The sequence below is a fragment of the Phaethon aethereus genome (genome assembly GCF_964289735.1).
Source record: "Phaethon aethereus genome assembly, chromosome: W".
NCBI classification, from domain to species: Eukaryota; Metazoa; Chordata; class Aves; order Phaethontiformes; family Phaethontidae; genus Phaethon; species Phaethon aethereus.
The window spans coordinates 1,359,091-1,374,992 of NC_138581.1; the positions used below are offsets into that span (position 1 = coordinate 1,359,091).

The 15,902-nt window shown below is 57.8% G+C and overlaps 1 protein-coding gene across 1 annotated transcript; it reads right to left on the reverse strand.

Annotated features, from left to right (window-relative positions):
* Positions 1–4,687: 4,687 nt before the first annotated feature.
* On the reverse strand, positions 4,688–9,392 carry LOC309415243 (alpha-N-acetylneuraminate alpha-2,8-sialyltransferase ST8SIA3; the record flags this gene model as incomplete). The annotated part of the gene is made up of 4 exons (XM_082012708.1): positions 4,688–4,970; positions 5,688–6,245; positions 8,409–8,531; positions 9,214–9,392. 4 exons carry the CDS (start codon positions 9,390–9,392, stop codon positions 4,688–4,690), a joined length of 1,143 nt encoding a protein of 380 aa, XP_081868834.1.
* Between the last annotated feature and the right edge of the window lie 6,510 nt (positions 9,393–15,902).

A 15,902-nucleotide genomic window follows, 5' to 3' on the forward strand; every position in this document is an offset into this window, starting at 1 on the left:
CCTCCCGCAGCTCGCGGCGGGCGGCCGAGCCCGGAGCTTCTCCGAGGGCCGCGCCCAGCTGAGGGCCGCCAGCCAGGGCTCCCGCCGCGGCCTCCCCCGGCTCCCAGGCAGGCCCGGTTTTCCACGGAACCAGAATCACGCAAAGCCCGGCGCAGTGAGGAGAGGACGCCGACCCAGACCCGTCAGCGCAAGCGCGCCGGGGGTCACCCCGCTTTGCGGCTCTGGGACGCACGGTGCCCCGCAGGCGAGGCCCTCCGAGAGAACCAGCCTGGAGATGGGGGTTTGGGAAGGGTCCCGGCCTGACCGCGAGGCGTCAGGAGGGTCTTTCCCTGTCCGGGGGAGCAGAGCCCGCCCCGGGCCGCTGCTGGCCCCGCCGGCCGGCACAACCTGCCCTTCCCCCCCGCTCTCTCTATAAAAGCAGAATCCAAAGAGCATCTAAGAAAACGGGCAAAACCAGAAGCGGCACATTTTAAGATGGTTTTCCACACTGCAAGAGCTCGGACAAAAAATATTGATACTAAGAAGCAATTTACTTTGGGCTGTATTGTGCCATTGATTTTGGGGCAGAACTCCCCATTAAAATCAATGATTCTGAAATGTTCAATGTGGTTCTGAAAAATCGATGGGGAGTTTTGCTTAAAAATCAATGATATAATATGGTGCTCTGTCAATAATTTTTCTGTATTCCCATTTCCGAATATTTGCAGTTGTTTTCGTGCTGCCTTCTCCGCACTCGCTGCCTCTTTGTGCCTCTGGAAAGTTCCAGCTCTGCTGCCAGCGCTGTCGCCCGGGACTGCCGGGGTCCCGTCCCTCCCCGGGGCGGGAGGGGGCTGCAGAGCCCCGGGGGTCCCGCCAGAGACCCCCAGTGGGCTCTGCTGCCTTCGGTCATGGTGGGACCTTGCCACGAGCGGGACGAGCCTCAGAGAGAGACTCCGCTTGCTGAAACTAAGCGAGATCAAATTAAGGTACCATGCGTTAAAACCTTGGGGCAGTTTAGGGTTTTAGTTTCAGCTTCTAGTTTTTACGTTTTACCTTCTCTCCCGGATGCTCTGAAGCAGTAGTTTGCGCAGGGAGAAGGCGTGCCCTGCTCGGGAACAACCGACCGCGTGCCAGAACTGCCACCGTCTCCTCCCCGTCGGCTCTCATGGAGAGGCAGGATGCTGCAGGTCTGCAGAAGCACCTGCTTCTGCCAGCAGCCCTCCCCGGGGACACCGGGGACGGCGCTGCATCGCGGCAGGCGACCTGTCCCATGCGGCTTCCCGGCGTGGCACAGTGCCGCTGCGGCCGGCGCGGTGCTGGAGACCTTCCCATCCCGGTTTCGCTCTGCGGCTACGTGGCAGGTTCATCGTCTCCACGTTGGGCGTGCTAACGCCCAGTGCCCTCACCAGCGCCCTCACCAGCGCCCGCGCCCCCACCAGCGGTCCCGCTGCCGTCGGGGAGGAGGCGCGTGGAGCCGCTGGGCTCGGGAGACGTGCAAGGAACAGGCTCACCCCAGGCTGAGCATCCCTGTTGCAAGAAGGGCCTCCTGCAGAGGCACGAGGTGCATGGGTGGAAACCCCTTTTTTTAGGCTAATGAGTGTTTACTTGCGCCTACATCTAATTTAAAGTAGTTATGTCATGTAAACGCCGTGCAGCAGCCAAGCAGGATCCGCCGGTGCAATTTCCCATTGGGAGCCAGCAGCTGAAACCGGTATTGGGCACATCGGCCTCCGCATTCTAGCCAATATAATGATAATAGTTAACGTTTTGCTAATTTGCTGATTAAAAATGATCGCTCCCTGCATTAAATTGATAACCTGCCTCTTAATAAAAATATCCGGCACTAACCACGAGCCAACGGGCATCACTTGGGGCTTGGGGTGGCCCTTCTCCCCCGAACCCCGGCCCCGGGGGGCTCTTTGCCGAGCTGGCTCTGGCTGCCGGGCACACCTGCGGCCGCGCACCTCAGCGGCCTGCGAAGCGACCCGCCTGCCTTAGCAAACACGCAGCTGCTGTGCAGCTCAGTAGGAAATGATATCCCAAATGATTCATCACGGTACTTCAGGAGCAACTAGCGCACAGCTCTTCCTCCCCTGTGCAATTTCTCTTTGTTCTTGTTTCTGAGGAAAAAACCGAAAGAGCGTGCTCCGGCACCTGGAGGAGATTTCCCGCAGGACTCGGCTGGGACTGGTGCCCCACAGCCCCCCACTGCCCGCTCGCACACAGGCGCCTGGCAGCGTGGCACCAGGCAGCGCCCGGCGGAGGGAGGCTCTCGCGTCCCGCCCAGCCCCAGCCCCTCGCACCCGTCCCCGCGCTCCTGCCGGCTACCGCGCAGCTCGCGGGCAGGGCTGCCCGCCCGTGGGCGCGACCCCGCAAACCTCGCAGGGGTCGGGGGGGGCTCGGTCCTTCCCCTGGGGACACGGGCGGCTGGGAGCGCTGGGGACGCCTGTCCTTGTGCTCTGCGCCCAGCACAGCCAAACTGCTCCCTGCTCGGGCCCTCGCACGTGGCTACGACACGAATAATACACGGTAACATCACGAACGACTCATATGGCACCATACGGCATAAGACACCACCATCACCGCACGACTATGTCTTCGTAATAACAGTTGCTAAAGGTCGTACTCTGCTGCAGGGACAGCGACGAGCGCGGGAGCAACGCGACAGCACGACAGCCGGAGCCCCCGGGAGCGCGGAGCCAGGCTTGGCAGCGGGGGAGGGAAGCGCCGCGATTCCCCGCAGGAGCGGGTCTGCGCACGCCGCGGTACGAGGGAGACCAAGCCCCTCCACCACGTGCACCAGCCCTGAACAGCCTTTGAAAAAGCAAAAGCCAGAAAATGTGGGTTAATTAAAATGGGCAAGGAAGCCTCGGGCTCCCCCTCGCCCGGGCGCAGGGCAGAGGGGAGGCATGGCCTGGGGGGCCGGGGGAGCTGCGGTGCCGCGTGCGGCGGCGGCGGGCACCGGGAGGTGCTCCAGGCCGCTCAGGTTTGGTGCTGTACTCGAGATCTCCTTCCTCACCTCCTACGTCTTCTTGGAGGTAAGGAGGCTGAGAAAAATTAAAACGTGCCATTTTAAAGTATGATTTTAAATTGGATTTTGCATCTTCTTTCAGCGTATAGTCAGCTCTCAGCATCATACAGAACGGTAGAAAAATGTTAAAATACTTGTAAGTATACTTGTGGTAATAAGAAACCCAGTTACTTCACAGGCTCCTTTATCCTGAGACATAATGGCCAAGATTTTCAAACCGTAAGTGACCCTAAGGTTTGTCCTCTCTACACGCAGCCTGGCTTTCAGCGGCGCTCAGGAAGCCTCTTCCCGGGACTGCCCCGGCTGCCTGCTGGGACCAGAAAACGGGGCCACTCGTTCAGTTGTCTGAGCACGGATTTGGGGATGTCAGTGGGGAAAGCCGGTAACTGTATTTCCTCCTCCCTGCGCTCCTCCTGCGCTCGCTTCCCTTTAAAAACCGTTTTTCAAAACTCCGCTGCCACGGGCTGTGGCGGGGGGACGCCCGCAGCCTCGCCTGCCCCAGTGCCGCTCGCTGGGCTAGGAAAGGCTGCTGCCGCTCCCCACAGAGGCGGCGTCCCGAGCAACGCACCGCTGGCCACCACGGGCTGGCTGGCACTTCGGGACGGACGAAGGACGGCGGGTGCCGCCGCCAGCCGGGCAGCCGCCGCGGCGGGTGCCACCCGGCAGAGCTCAGCGGGGCGGCCGCCGCGCCCGGCCGGCTCCTTGCCGCAGGGCGCTGTGGGGCGCGGCCCGCGGTGGGGCGGCGTGCGCAGGGAGGGGAGAACGGGGAGCGCTGATGGGCTCTGTGGGTGCACGGGTCCCCGCTCAGGGGGTTCGTCCTCCAGACGGACCCCTCGTCGTCAGAGGGTGCGGAGAGCAGGCACAGAGGGAGGTGCGCCCGTGCCGGGGGTCGGGGCTCTTCTCGCCCAACAGATCTCCAGAGAAACCTAATGCCGTTTATCGTGGCCGTTTAACTTTAAAATCAACAGACCAAATAAATAGTATCACACGGGTGGGAATGGCCGTGCTTCAGCCTGGCTAATTTGGACTGGGATTTGGCCCCAATTGAATTAAAATGCTGAAGTATCCCTAGAGCAATACAAACACCTAGCTACGGTACGAGCCATATTGTGACCTTCTTCTTCCCGTTACTCCTAAAAAAATGTAAAATTCAGTAAATACGAAAATATGCAAGCGGTGGAAATCGGGATCCACACTGAAGAACTTGCAAGTGACAATAAACTGGAATTCCGAGTGGCTTCTTCAGTTGGCCACAGCAATATACGTATGCTGAGCTATCGATAGCAACATATACAAGAGAAGCAGAACCTTTTAAAATTAGCATTTCTAATTCTAATCGGGAAGGGGCAATTAAATTAAGATATTTAGGGCATTTAGTGGAATGCTAAAATATGACAGTATCTTAAAACATACTTGGTAGAATATCTATATGCAAAATATTTCAACTTTGCTGCTGCATGAATAGCATCCACAGAATTTGATAAATGCTGCTGCACTGCTAAATATACTTAAACTCTCTGATGAGCAGTGACAAGGGTGACTAAAAAGCATCTTTATATTACGGAAAATATTTTAGGGCATGGTATGTTGGGTTTTTTTAGAATTGTATCTGAAGAATGTTTAATTCGGTGTTGGGCACTTTTTAGACAATCATTTGGCACTTCAAGATTTAGGTTCTTAGGCACAATGCGACAAGGTGAGTTTGGCCAGTCCTTCACCGTGCATCCTGTAGAGCAGCTGGAACTCTGCAGGCAGCTGGTGGGACTCCTGCCACTTGGTCGTGAACTTTGTTCCCTTCTTATCATAGTAGTGGTACGGGAGGTCCTCCCTCGTGTTGGGGTCGAACCCGAAGGGCCAGAATCCGTACAAGTGAATCTCTTCACATATGGCAGAAGCAAGGGTATACATGAGAATACCTGTGCTCAGCCGCTTGGGTGACAAGTGTTTGTTCTTCCAGTATCTGTGAAAAAAATAAAGGCATGTTAGCCTGGGGCGCAAGTAATGCCACAGGTTTGCTCTAAGAAGAAAAAGTCACTGCCTGGAGACCGTCAGGGCTGAGAGCTGATAGCCTGAATAAGGCAAAGACTGCTCTTCAGGTCAGTCTGTAACGGCCGGGAGTGCAAAACCACCTTAGCAGCACTCTGATCGATAGCCTCTTGTGGTCCCCTTCCGAATGTTTTTGGTTTCTGACCAGGAGAGGTAGTGCCTTACCCAGAAAAGAACGATCCACTGGCTCCTGCTCACACGTGCATTTGCTAAAGAGGTGGCAACGTTATCCTCCTACTTATTACAGTTTTCCTTGGGCCACCCTGCAGCTGTCTGTTAGCATCCCTATTTGCTGGCTGAGAAGAGCAAGCTCTTCCCGCAGCGGCGCTTTGCTTGTGCGGCATCTCAGCTCCCCCGCTCTCCCGCCCCTGTGGAAGCAGCAGCAGGAGCAGAGCCCAGTGACGGACCGTGCCCCGGTGCGAACAACCAGCCCGCCTCTGCTGGGCCGTGTATAAAGCTGTAAAGAACTAACTGAAGTACTTACTGAAGTAGTAATAAAACTGCGTTTGCTCTACAACCAAGCAGTGTTGGGTCCTGACTTGCTAGACAGCGCCTGCCAGATCAGGCACGAATAGAAAAACGGAGAGGGAGATGTATTTTGACAAGTTAAATGCAAGGCGAAAATACACACCTGTTAACATGCTGCATTATATTTCCTGGCCAAGCCAACTGGACCTTTAGTTGCCCTCTATGCTCAACAAAGAAGTCAACCAGTGTTCTCGTGACCGTTGCTGACGTGTGGAAGAAAAAAGCGGGGATCCAAAGAATGGCCCCATCCAGCTTTTTCAAACTTAAAAAGAAGTTGTTGCGATCCTGAATGGTCAAAAGGTTGTTGTAATACTTTTCCAGGATGCTGGGGTTGAAGGTCGTAAGATTGGTTTTCCTTCCAACATCTTTTTGGAAAGCCTCAGTTGGAGCAAAATTGCAACGAAAAACAAAATCAGATTTATCTATTTCTTGCCCGCACTGACTCCCGGTCAGGATCCCACTATTTCCAACCACGGCGCAAATGTTGTAATGCTTGTTCAGGATCGGCGACACGTCGGGAAGCAGCGATCTGAAGTTATTGCTGATAGAGAAAACATACTTATGGCTGGAATAATCGTAATGCATCAGCTGCCCAATCCGAACACTATTCTTGGTCAAAGAAAAATTTTTTATTACGTCGACATGCTGAAGGATTTCTTGCCTGAAATAAAACAGAAGAAGGAAAGAAAACATGGAGTTATATTTCCCCTCTTCCTGCGGCGGAGAGATTTTCGTTCCAGCTAGACTTACATTTTTCTTTTTTTAATGTAGTAAAGTATTTTCCTGAGCAATGTGGTGCAATGGCTTTTAAATTAATATAAATAGATAGGAATTATGGAGCTGGCTCCTCACCTAGAGCTCTGCTTGGCTCTACGGGGCAGTCCTGGCTGACGCCAGCTAAGGATGTGTCTGTGTCTCTTGGAACAGTGTCAGGATTAAAATATTGGATTCCCCATGTAAGTCTGCGGCGTGCAGCCGCCGGTACGCCCCTCCCGCAGTCACCGTGCTGAGGGGTGGTGCGCAGCACAGTTCTGTTTGGGCTGTCATACAGGCCTGCTGGGTAGGATTTCTGCTGGTTCTCTCCGCGTGCACATCACTCTTGGAACGGGACCGCAGATCTTTGGTAACGATGGGTCCCATGTTTGTATGGCATGTGAAGTAAAACCAAGCGGTCCAGGATATTCAGCTGAATTAACAGGAGCTGATTTTTAAATACAGATTTTTTTGTGTGTTCTCATTAAGAAGCTTTGAATCACAAAAACAAGTGACATTTGCTGACTCCATTTATGTAAATATAATTCCTTAATGTCTTACTTGGGCAAGCACATCGGCATTTTTACAAGGGTTATTAGGGATACTTAAAAACCAAACAAAACCAACCCTGCTCAGGAATTTCCCTTGCAGAGCATAAAATCAGAAAACCAATACCACTTTATTTGCTCATGTTTATGGAAAACAACCAACCTCCCAGCTCGCATCCTCCAATGTCTAAGCATTAATGGAGTCCCACTGGGTGCCCTAATTATGGGTTATGGCTAACGGACAAGTGCAAAGGCAGATCCTGAGGCATCAGCTAAAATCATCAGAGGGGTGGCACAGAGATAGACTTACAAAGGATGAGTTGGTGGTGCCAGGAATGAAGCAATATTGAGGGGTGGTCACTGTCACACCAGCCTGGGAGGTCCCGGGGAAAGGATGGGGCAGGCAAAGTGCCAACTCCCCTCTGTGGCCCGTGGCTTCCTGGGGCAGTGGGCGATGTTTGCTGGCACTAGAAGAGCATTATGTGCCCTGCTGTGCTGGCAACAGTGCTGACCTGTGACTGGAGGGTGACCAGAAGGGAGGAGAGAAGCCCAAGCCCTGCCCGCCAGCACGGAGGGGGTGCAGCAGCCCCCCTGACTCCACCAGGTGCCTGGCTGCAGAGCTGAGGGGCCTGGGTTCCTGCTTCTCAAGTGGGATATGTGAGCGGAGTTACAAGGTGTCTCAAAAACAGCAGGCATTGCTAAAATGTTTTGCTTTTCGTTTATACAAACTTCATATACATATGTATTAGTAAATATATATATAAAAATGTATAAAACATATACTTACTTATATATATGTATCTCAGTAAAGCAAACAAATAAAAGAGGCTGGCCAAACATCACCGAGTTCAGGTCACAGTGAGAAACATGAAAGCACATTTTACTTCCCGTTAAGTACAGAGCAGCTTTGAGTAAGCGGGAGGAACCCAGAACCCCTTCCCGTTGCCACCCAGGGGGAAGTCAGCGCAGCCTGCGGTCAGGGGGCAGAAGGCAATGCACAAAGAGGATGTCTCCGTGGATCTGGGCTCGAAGGCCCCCATCTGAACCCCTCACTCTGCCCGCCCCCTCAGCCAGAGCGGTGCTGGAAGGCAGAGCAGCACTGCACTTGCTCAGAACTGCAGTTAGCTGGGAAGTTTAGCTGGGCGTGCTTTGGCCTCCATGAACACAGCATTTCATGGCTGTTACAGTGCGATTTGTTCCAAGTTTTAAAAACTCAGCCATTTATCTTGAGGTAATGACAATTTCACTTGCACCCCAGGAAACTGGGTCACATTCCGTTTGCTAAAATAATGCGTGTTGCAGCCTGGTGTCCTGCCCTGAAGTAATCAATTCTTCCAAGATAGCTGTAACCATCTGGGGAAATGCTCTGATTCAGCCTTTGTGTCTCACTGCTGGCAAATTAGTCAGAGCTCAGAGTACTTAGCAGTCCCTGATTGTATTTTCTTAAATCCTGGGGGGAAGGGGACAACCTCCGGGAGGGCGAGGAGGGGACGCGCGGGCGCAGCGCCTGGCCGCACGCTCACCTCTGCTGCGCGAACGCGCTCCGGTTGAAGGCCCACTTGGGGGGCTTCTCCTGCAGCTCGTGCGTCAGGGAGTTCGTAATGGGGACGAACGAGGGGTCCAGGAACTTCAGCGCGAACTGGGACCTGGAAACGGACGCACGGACCCACGCAGACAGGCACGCACAGACCCACGCAGACACACAACGCATCGACACGCAGCCCGTTACTGGCCGTGCCCGACCGGCCCGGCATCAGCACCGCGGACAGCACCGGCCGCGCCGCGCCGGGCTGGGCCGGGCTCGGCCGGGCTGGGCCGGGCTGGGCCGGGCTCTGCCGGGCCGTACCAGGCCGTACCGGGCCGCACCGAGCTGTGCCGGGCCGGGCGGTACCGGGCCGCGCCATACCGGGCTGTGCCGGGCGGTTACCGGGCCGTGCCGGGCAGGGCGGTGTCGGGCTGCCCCCCACCTTTCAGCACCCCCGCGGCACTGCGGTTCCCATGCCTGGCCCGGGTGCTCCTCGGTGCCGCGGTCCCGGGGGGGCTCTCCCGCTCCCGCAGGCCCCGGGGGCAGCTCCGCGGAGCACGGCCGGGGCTGGGCGCGGGGGGAGCCGCATCCGCGCTGCGGGAGAGGGGCTGCGCCCAGCGCTCGGGCCGTGGCCGCGGGGCCTTCGCGGGCCCGCCTGCCGAGCCGGGGCCGCCCCCGGGAACAGCACGGGAGGCAGCCGGGGGTCGGAAGGGAAGGGATGGGGGGCGCGGAGCCCCGTCCCCGAGCCGCGCCGTGCCCGGCGGGGCCGGGTCGTTCCGCGCCGCGCCGGGCCGCGCTCTCACCTGAATCCCGCGTGGAACATGTACATGCGGGGCCCCCCCGGGCCGGCGGCGCGGGGCGCGCCAAAGATGTTGTCCTTCTTGAGCGAGACGTAGCTGATGAGGGAGAGGATGAGCAGCGCGATGCTCAGCATCACCAGCCCCAGCACGCTGGCCACCCGCACCATCTTGCAGCTCCTCATGCCGGGAGGCGGCCCCGCGGCTGGGCGGGGGCGGGGGGGCTGCCGCGGGGCTACATGGGGGTCGGCGGGCGCGGGGGCGGCGGGCGCGGGACGGCGGCGGGGACGGGGCCGCCACCGCCGGCAGCCGGAGAGAAAATGGAGGGACCGAGCGGCGGCGCGATGAAATGGCAGCCGGGAGCGGCCGCCCCGCCGTCCCGGCCCCGGCAGCGCCGCCGTGCCCCCCCGACAGCCCCCCCGCAACCACGGCCCCTGCATCGGCAGCCCCGGTAACCCTCCCGACAGCCCCGGTGTGACCCACCGACAGCCCCGGTGCCACCCCAGCAGCCCCGGTACTCCCCCTGACATCCCCGGTGTGCCCCACCAACAGCTCCAGCGTGCCCCCCAACAGCCCTGGTTGTCTTGGGGTGTGACTGCCTCGGGGTGTCCTCCCTGGCAGTACCGAGTACACGACCTGGCATCCCAAGTGTGCCCACCCTGACATGCCCGGCAACCCCGGCAGAGTGCCCTTCCCACCGCCTTGGGATGCCCTGCAGTGACCCCCCAAAAGACCGGGTGTGGCCAAGCCTGGCAGCCCCAGTGCCGCCCCGACAGCCCCAGTGCCGCAGCGACTCCCAAGCCCTGTGGCATGTAGGGGCCGAGCATGGCTGCAAGCCGCACCACTGCCTGGGCCGCGGGGAGCCCAGGCTGCTTGGGACCCTGTGCTTTCACTGGGGGACCAGTGTCCGTGTGGGGGCACAACGTCCCCCTGCTCCCCAGCACAGGGGCCGCGGGACCGCGGCACTGCCCCATGACACTATGGATCGCCGTATGGCACGTACAGCGCTGTGGGAGCCTACACTACAGCCCGCACCTGGGCAATGTGAAACCCCATGCTGGCTCAGAAGACCCCTCGTTCTTTAAAAGCCTGCTGTTTAGGGCACGCTACCACCTAGAAGAACCCTCCCAGTAATTAAACTGCCCCATAAATCACAGAGCAGATTTCATGTGAACTCCAAGAGAGCCTGACTTCTGTAATCTGAGGAATGTCTCTTACGAACATGACTTTTTCATGCTGCAATACTTTCAGTGTTTCTTCAAGCTATGGTTTTTTCCTTGTAAATCTCACCCCCATAGACAGCTCTGCCTCTGAGCCCTGAGTTCATAGAAGTGCCTTATAAATAATAAATACTGTCTTTGTAGCAGCATCCTTGCTCTGGGCTATATCCTACAAGCTCTCCATGCATGAAGCTCTCTTTGAAGAGGAGGAACATGAGGAACTTGCAGGGTTGGGTTTTACATCACGGCATGGCTCTTCAGCCTTCAGTGGGAATTCGGCCTGAGTATGGCCCGGAGGTCTATATCCCAGTCCTGTGGGATGCCTGCGGCTTTGGTGGAGAGAGAAAAGGATGGGAATATAGGAAAGAACACTGTTTTGGTATAGGAGAAGATATTTTTTTTATATGACTCTTCATGTGGTTTCTGTTGTCATCCACCTAGTACATGGTGTCCCCAGCTTCAACACATCTACCCAAGCGTCCCAGGATATATAATCCACAACTTTTCACCTTTAGATATTTTGTAAATCAATTCTATAATACTTAACATTGTATTGTGTAATTTCTGACCATGCGTCCTGGGGCTGGGTATAAACCCTAGAGTAAGACTGTACAGCCCTTGTGTCGTGCATCTTTCCAATTTTCTGGCACTCCTCAGGCAGAAGGAGAACTCCCAGCTGCTGGGTTTTGTACAAAACTCCCAATTGCCTCTGCGAAGGTTAATGAGCGAGCGTGGAGTATTTATTGCCAACAGGCTGCTGGACAAGTGAGGCTTTCCCCCTTCTGCAGCTGGCCCTGCGGTGTCCTAGAGCACACTAAGTGTGTCACCCGGCGGTCAGGCACAAGGTGTGAGTGGATCAGGGGCTTTTTATCTCGAGTGGGTGAGCAGCATGGGAAGGCTACGCTCTGTCCCGGTGGCCTGGGCAAAGCCCCTGGCAGCGGCGGCAGACGAACTCTGTCAGGAGACATGGCCTAGGCAGAGCTTTGATGCTCGGAGAGGGATGTGCGGGCAATGGCAGGGCAGCGGGAGGAGCAGCAGTGCTGCTGTGTCACTGCTGTTGGGGACAGCTCAGCCAGAGCGGCGCCGAGCTGGAGGAAGGAGCTCGACGGCATGCCGGCCCCGGGTTTGGACCCATTACCATCCACAGTAGCGGGTGATCTGACCAGCCATTACTGATCCTGCCCAACCTCTCTGTGCAAATGAGCTCTGAGAGGACGTTGGAAAGGTGCTTTGGCAAGAAAAGTTTAAAAACCCTGCCGTGTGCCGCCGCCGCTCTCCTTTTGACCCCGTTGTGAGCCCCAGCCCCGGCAGCGCCGTCCCCGGAGCCTGCGCACGCCAACAAGTTGCAGTGGAAACAAAGGCAGTTCTTGCTTCAGATTCTTCAGAGATAGCAATATGTCAGGAGCCCCTGGAGAGGCTGAAAGTAAATGAATCAGTGCTAGAAAGTGAAGGATATCATCCGTGCTGAATGGTGAAAAGGAGTCCTGAACAGTATCTTCATTGATTTTCCCGTAATTGACACAGAAGCTCGGCTCGCCGGAGGCTGCGGGCGCGAGGAGTGGGGAGGCCCAGGTACAGAGCTCCCTGCCCCACAGCCTGGGAACGTTTCTCCTCAGTTAGGTGGCTTATTTTTTGTGTGAAGCTGTGAAAGAGGTGGTGGGTCGGTAAGCTGGCGTTTTCACTATTCACAGGGTGATTTCCAAGCCGCTTTGAAGACAAGGGGGAGCGAAGGACGTGTCCCATGCCTTCAGGCTGCCAGCGGCATCCCACCGCCCCTGCAGTAGTGGTGAAAGCCCTGGCGCGCAGGTTACACCGAGCCCTTGGCTAGTGACAAATACCCGTCCTTAAGTGAGCGCGTTTGCTAGAAAATACAACGGTGGTGCGCAGTAGGAAATCTGTAGGAATTACCGCTTAGATTAGATTTGAGGGTCTCCAAGGAGGAATGTGCCTTCTGTATGAAACCTCTCCGCCTGCAGCCGCAGTGCCCCAGCGAGGTGGCGGGACAGACCCCGCTCCCCGGCTGCTCGATGGACGCCCTGCCCTGCCCCGCCAGCCGGCACCCGGGCCGGGGATTTCTGACAGGAGATGTCACCGCCGGCGCAGAGCGACTCGCAGTAAGGGGTGAGTGCTCTTTCCCCTGGCTCTGACGCGCTCCGCGTGCTTGTCCCCGACGAGGAGGTGCTGGATGTCCCTGAAGCCGGTGCGTGCCTGGCAAGCTCTGGGTGGAGTATTCCTCCAGACCTCCTTCAAGTAATGAAAAAATTGTACCTGCTGCAGCAAAACACAACCCGGCCAGGACTCCCTGCCCGGCTCCCGAAGGAGGAGAGCGGCCCGTGGGGCTGGCAGCGTGCAGACCCGCGGCCATGCGGGGCCGGCCGGGCTGGCACCCCGGCACAGCCCCGGGGCTGCCAGCGCTGCCTGTCGCAATGAGAGACGGAGCCTGCGGCCAGTGCCTCGCCGCAGCTTCCACCCGGCGCCGCAGAGAGCACGGGTTTGGGAGAGGGAGCGGGGCTGGCTGTGACTGCGAGCGGCGTTAGCATCGTGTCCGGGGCAGCTGCCAGGGAGCGGTGGGTGCGAGGCAGGGCAGGGCAGGGGGACCAGCCTGCAGGTCCTCGCCAGCCCTCGGCCACGAGCAGCGTTTGCCCAGTTGCCAGTGAGAAAGCAACCTCCAGCAGGTGCATCTGGTGGGATTTTCGCCGACACTGGGGAAGAAATATGTTTGAAACAGGGACAAGGATTCAACCAGCCGGAGCAGAGGAGAGACGGCGCTGCAGCGAGGAGGAGCGCAGCTACACCACATAAAAGAAACCAGGAGCATCGATCCGCTTTCAAGCCCGACCGAGGAAACACCCATTGTGTTGGATGGGTGCTTAGGAAAGGTTCCCACTTTTTGACTTATTCATGGAAATGGGACAAGGTCTTTTTAACCCTACAGGAAAGTTGTGCTTTGAAGATTTGCCCCCACTGAAATCACCCTTTTTCGGGCTATCTTTGTGGTTTCCTTCCCTCCTTTGAAGCTGGTGTTTAGGGTCTCCAAGCATAAGGGGGTCTCGGTCTGACTGGCTGCACCCAAACTAGTTTTAAAGTCTCTTTAAAACCAGGTGCTTGTCAGCCTGCTGGTGTGTGAAGATCTATGAATTTATTAGCAGAAGCATTCTCCCTCCTCAACCGCATTTAGCAGCCGAGGCTGCCGGTTTGCAGCGTCTCCGCTTGTACTGAACATGCGTCCCTGGGGAAGGCGGTGAGGAGCGAGCCACCTGCGGCTGCCGTCACGCTGCCACGCTGAGGAACCACCCTCTCCCCACGTCTTAAAGCATTTGCAGCAGAGGCAGGAGCTGGCCACAAAGAGAGCGGCGCAGGGAACGGCACCGCTGCAGGCACTCGGGCCTGGTCCGCGCTCCGGCGGGGACACGCAGAGCCCAGCCTGGGGCCGTCATGGCAGGAGCAGCCCAGCAGAGCTACCTGAAATAGGGTGGGCATCCCACAGGCTTTGCCGCCTGTGCCTGGCAGGGACATCGCGCCAAGGGCGGGCCGTGACAGCCGCAGAGGATGCCTGCAAAAATTGCGGATTAGTGGCTGTATAAGCATGAGAGCTGCACCCAGGTGGGACCCAGGCGGGACCCAGGTGGGACCCAGGCGGGACCCAGGTGGGACCCAGGTGGGACTCGGGCTGCACCCAGGTGGGACCCAGGCGGGACCCAGGGCCGGACCCAGGCCAGACCCAGGCGGGACCCAGGCCGGACCCAGGCTGGACCCAGGTGGGACCCAGGCGGGACCCAGGCGGGACCCAGGTGGGACCCAGGCCGGACCCAGGCGGGACCCAGGCCGGATCCAGGCCAGACCCAGGCTGGATCCAGGCCAGACCCACGCGGGACCCAAGCTGGACCCAGGCTGGATCCAGGCAGGACCCAGGCCAGATCCAGGCAGGACCCAGGCCAGACCCAGGCCGGACCCAGGCAGGACCCAGGCCAGATCCAGGCAGGACCCAGGCCAGACCCAGGCCGGACCCAGGCAGGACCCAGGCCAGACCCAGGCCGGACCCAGGCGGGACCCAAGCAGGACCCAGGCGGGACCGGGTGGGACCCGGCCATCTCAGCACCAAGCCCCTGCGGTTTCCCTGAGTCACTCCCCTGAAGGAAGGCCCGGAGGTTTCTGCTGATGCGGCGCTGGGGTAGCTAAATGCTTTGTTGAATGCCTGCCCGAGTGTGCCTAAGTGCTTTCAGCCCGGGTGGCTGCTGAATTGGGTTTCCTGGGACAATTATTTTGAACATAAGTACCCAAAGTCTGCTTGAGCCCTTTTCTAAGTGCTTAAGTTATTTTGTTTTAAAAATCTGGCAATGCATCCTTATACCTGCGGTCAGACCAGTCCCAGATATGTATTTATTTTAATTATATTTGCAGAAACGCTTGCTGGACATAAAGGGCACGCATCTCCTTCTGACTTTACTACATAGAGTATTTTCTTTCAGCCTTTGAGCCCTCACTTTTCTGGCAGCCCCGTGAGCCCGCTGCCGGTCTCCCTGAGCCCCAGGCACGGGCAGGCCCACGCGTTGCTTACATCCCACCGGGAACGTGCGGGAATTCAGGCCCAAGCCTCAGCGGGAAACAACGTCAAAACCCAGGAATAATCCTGGGCTGCTGACCGGGAGGGAGCGGTGTGCCCGTAGTTACCTCCTCTGCTCGCTGCTGCTATAAATGCAAGACAAGGGTTAGTTAAGCGGGGCTTTGCAAGCCTGGCAGGTGAGTGTTAGGCCTGTGACAGCCACAGGAGGTTCCCGGGGACGCAGGGGAACACGGAGACAACTGCCCTAGCTCTGGGGAAGTCGCCAGCTCCCAGATTGTTATTCAGGCTTCACCTCGTTAAACCACCAGGAATTTACTAAAGGCTTCGGGATTTAAGCTAGTCATCTCTTTTAATAGTTTACTATGTTTTAAACCAGCTGTTTCGTGGCACTGCATGACAAGTTTCCCATGTAGTCACTGCACCTCCTTCCCAAAGCAAACCAGCAGGAGTCCAGAGTGAAGAGCGTGAGTGGTCCCATGCCAGAGCCCCCTCTCTGGCCAGGAGCACGAGGCAGCGAGCCCAGCCGTGCCCCCAGCCCCGCTCTGCTGCTCGCTGCAGCCGTGCACGGCTCTGCAGGGGTGCCCAGCGGTGCAGGGGTGCATGGTGGTGCAGGGGTGCACGGTAGTGCAGGGGTGCACGGCTCTGCAGGGGTGCACAGTGGTGCAGGGGTGCATGGTGGTGCAGGGGTGCACAGCTCTGCAGGGGTGCACGGTGGTGCAGGGGTGCACAGTGGTGCAGGGGTGCATGGTGGTGCAGGGGTGCACAGCTCTGCAGGGGTGCACGGTGGTGCAGGGGTGCATGGCTCTGCAGGGGTGCACGGTGGTGCAGGGGTGCACGGTGGTGCAGGGGTGCATGGTGGTGCAGGGGTGCACGGCTCTGCAGGGGTGCATGGTGGTGCAGGGGTGCACGGC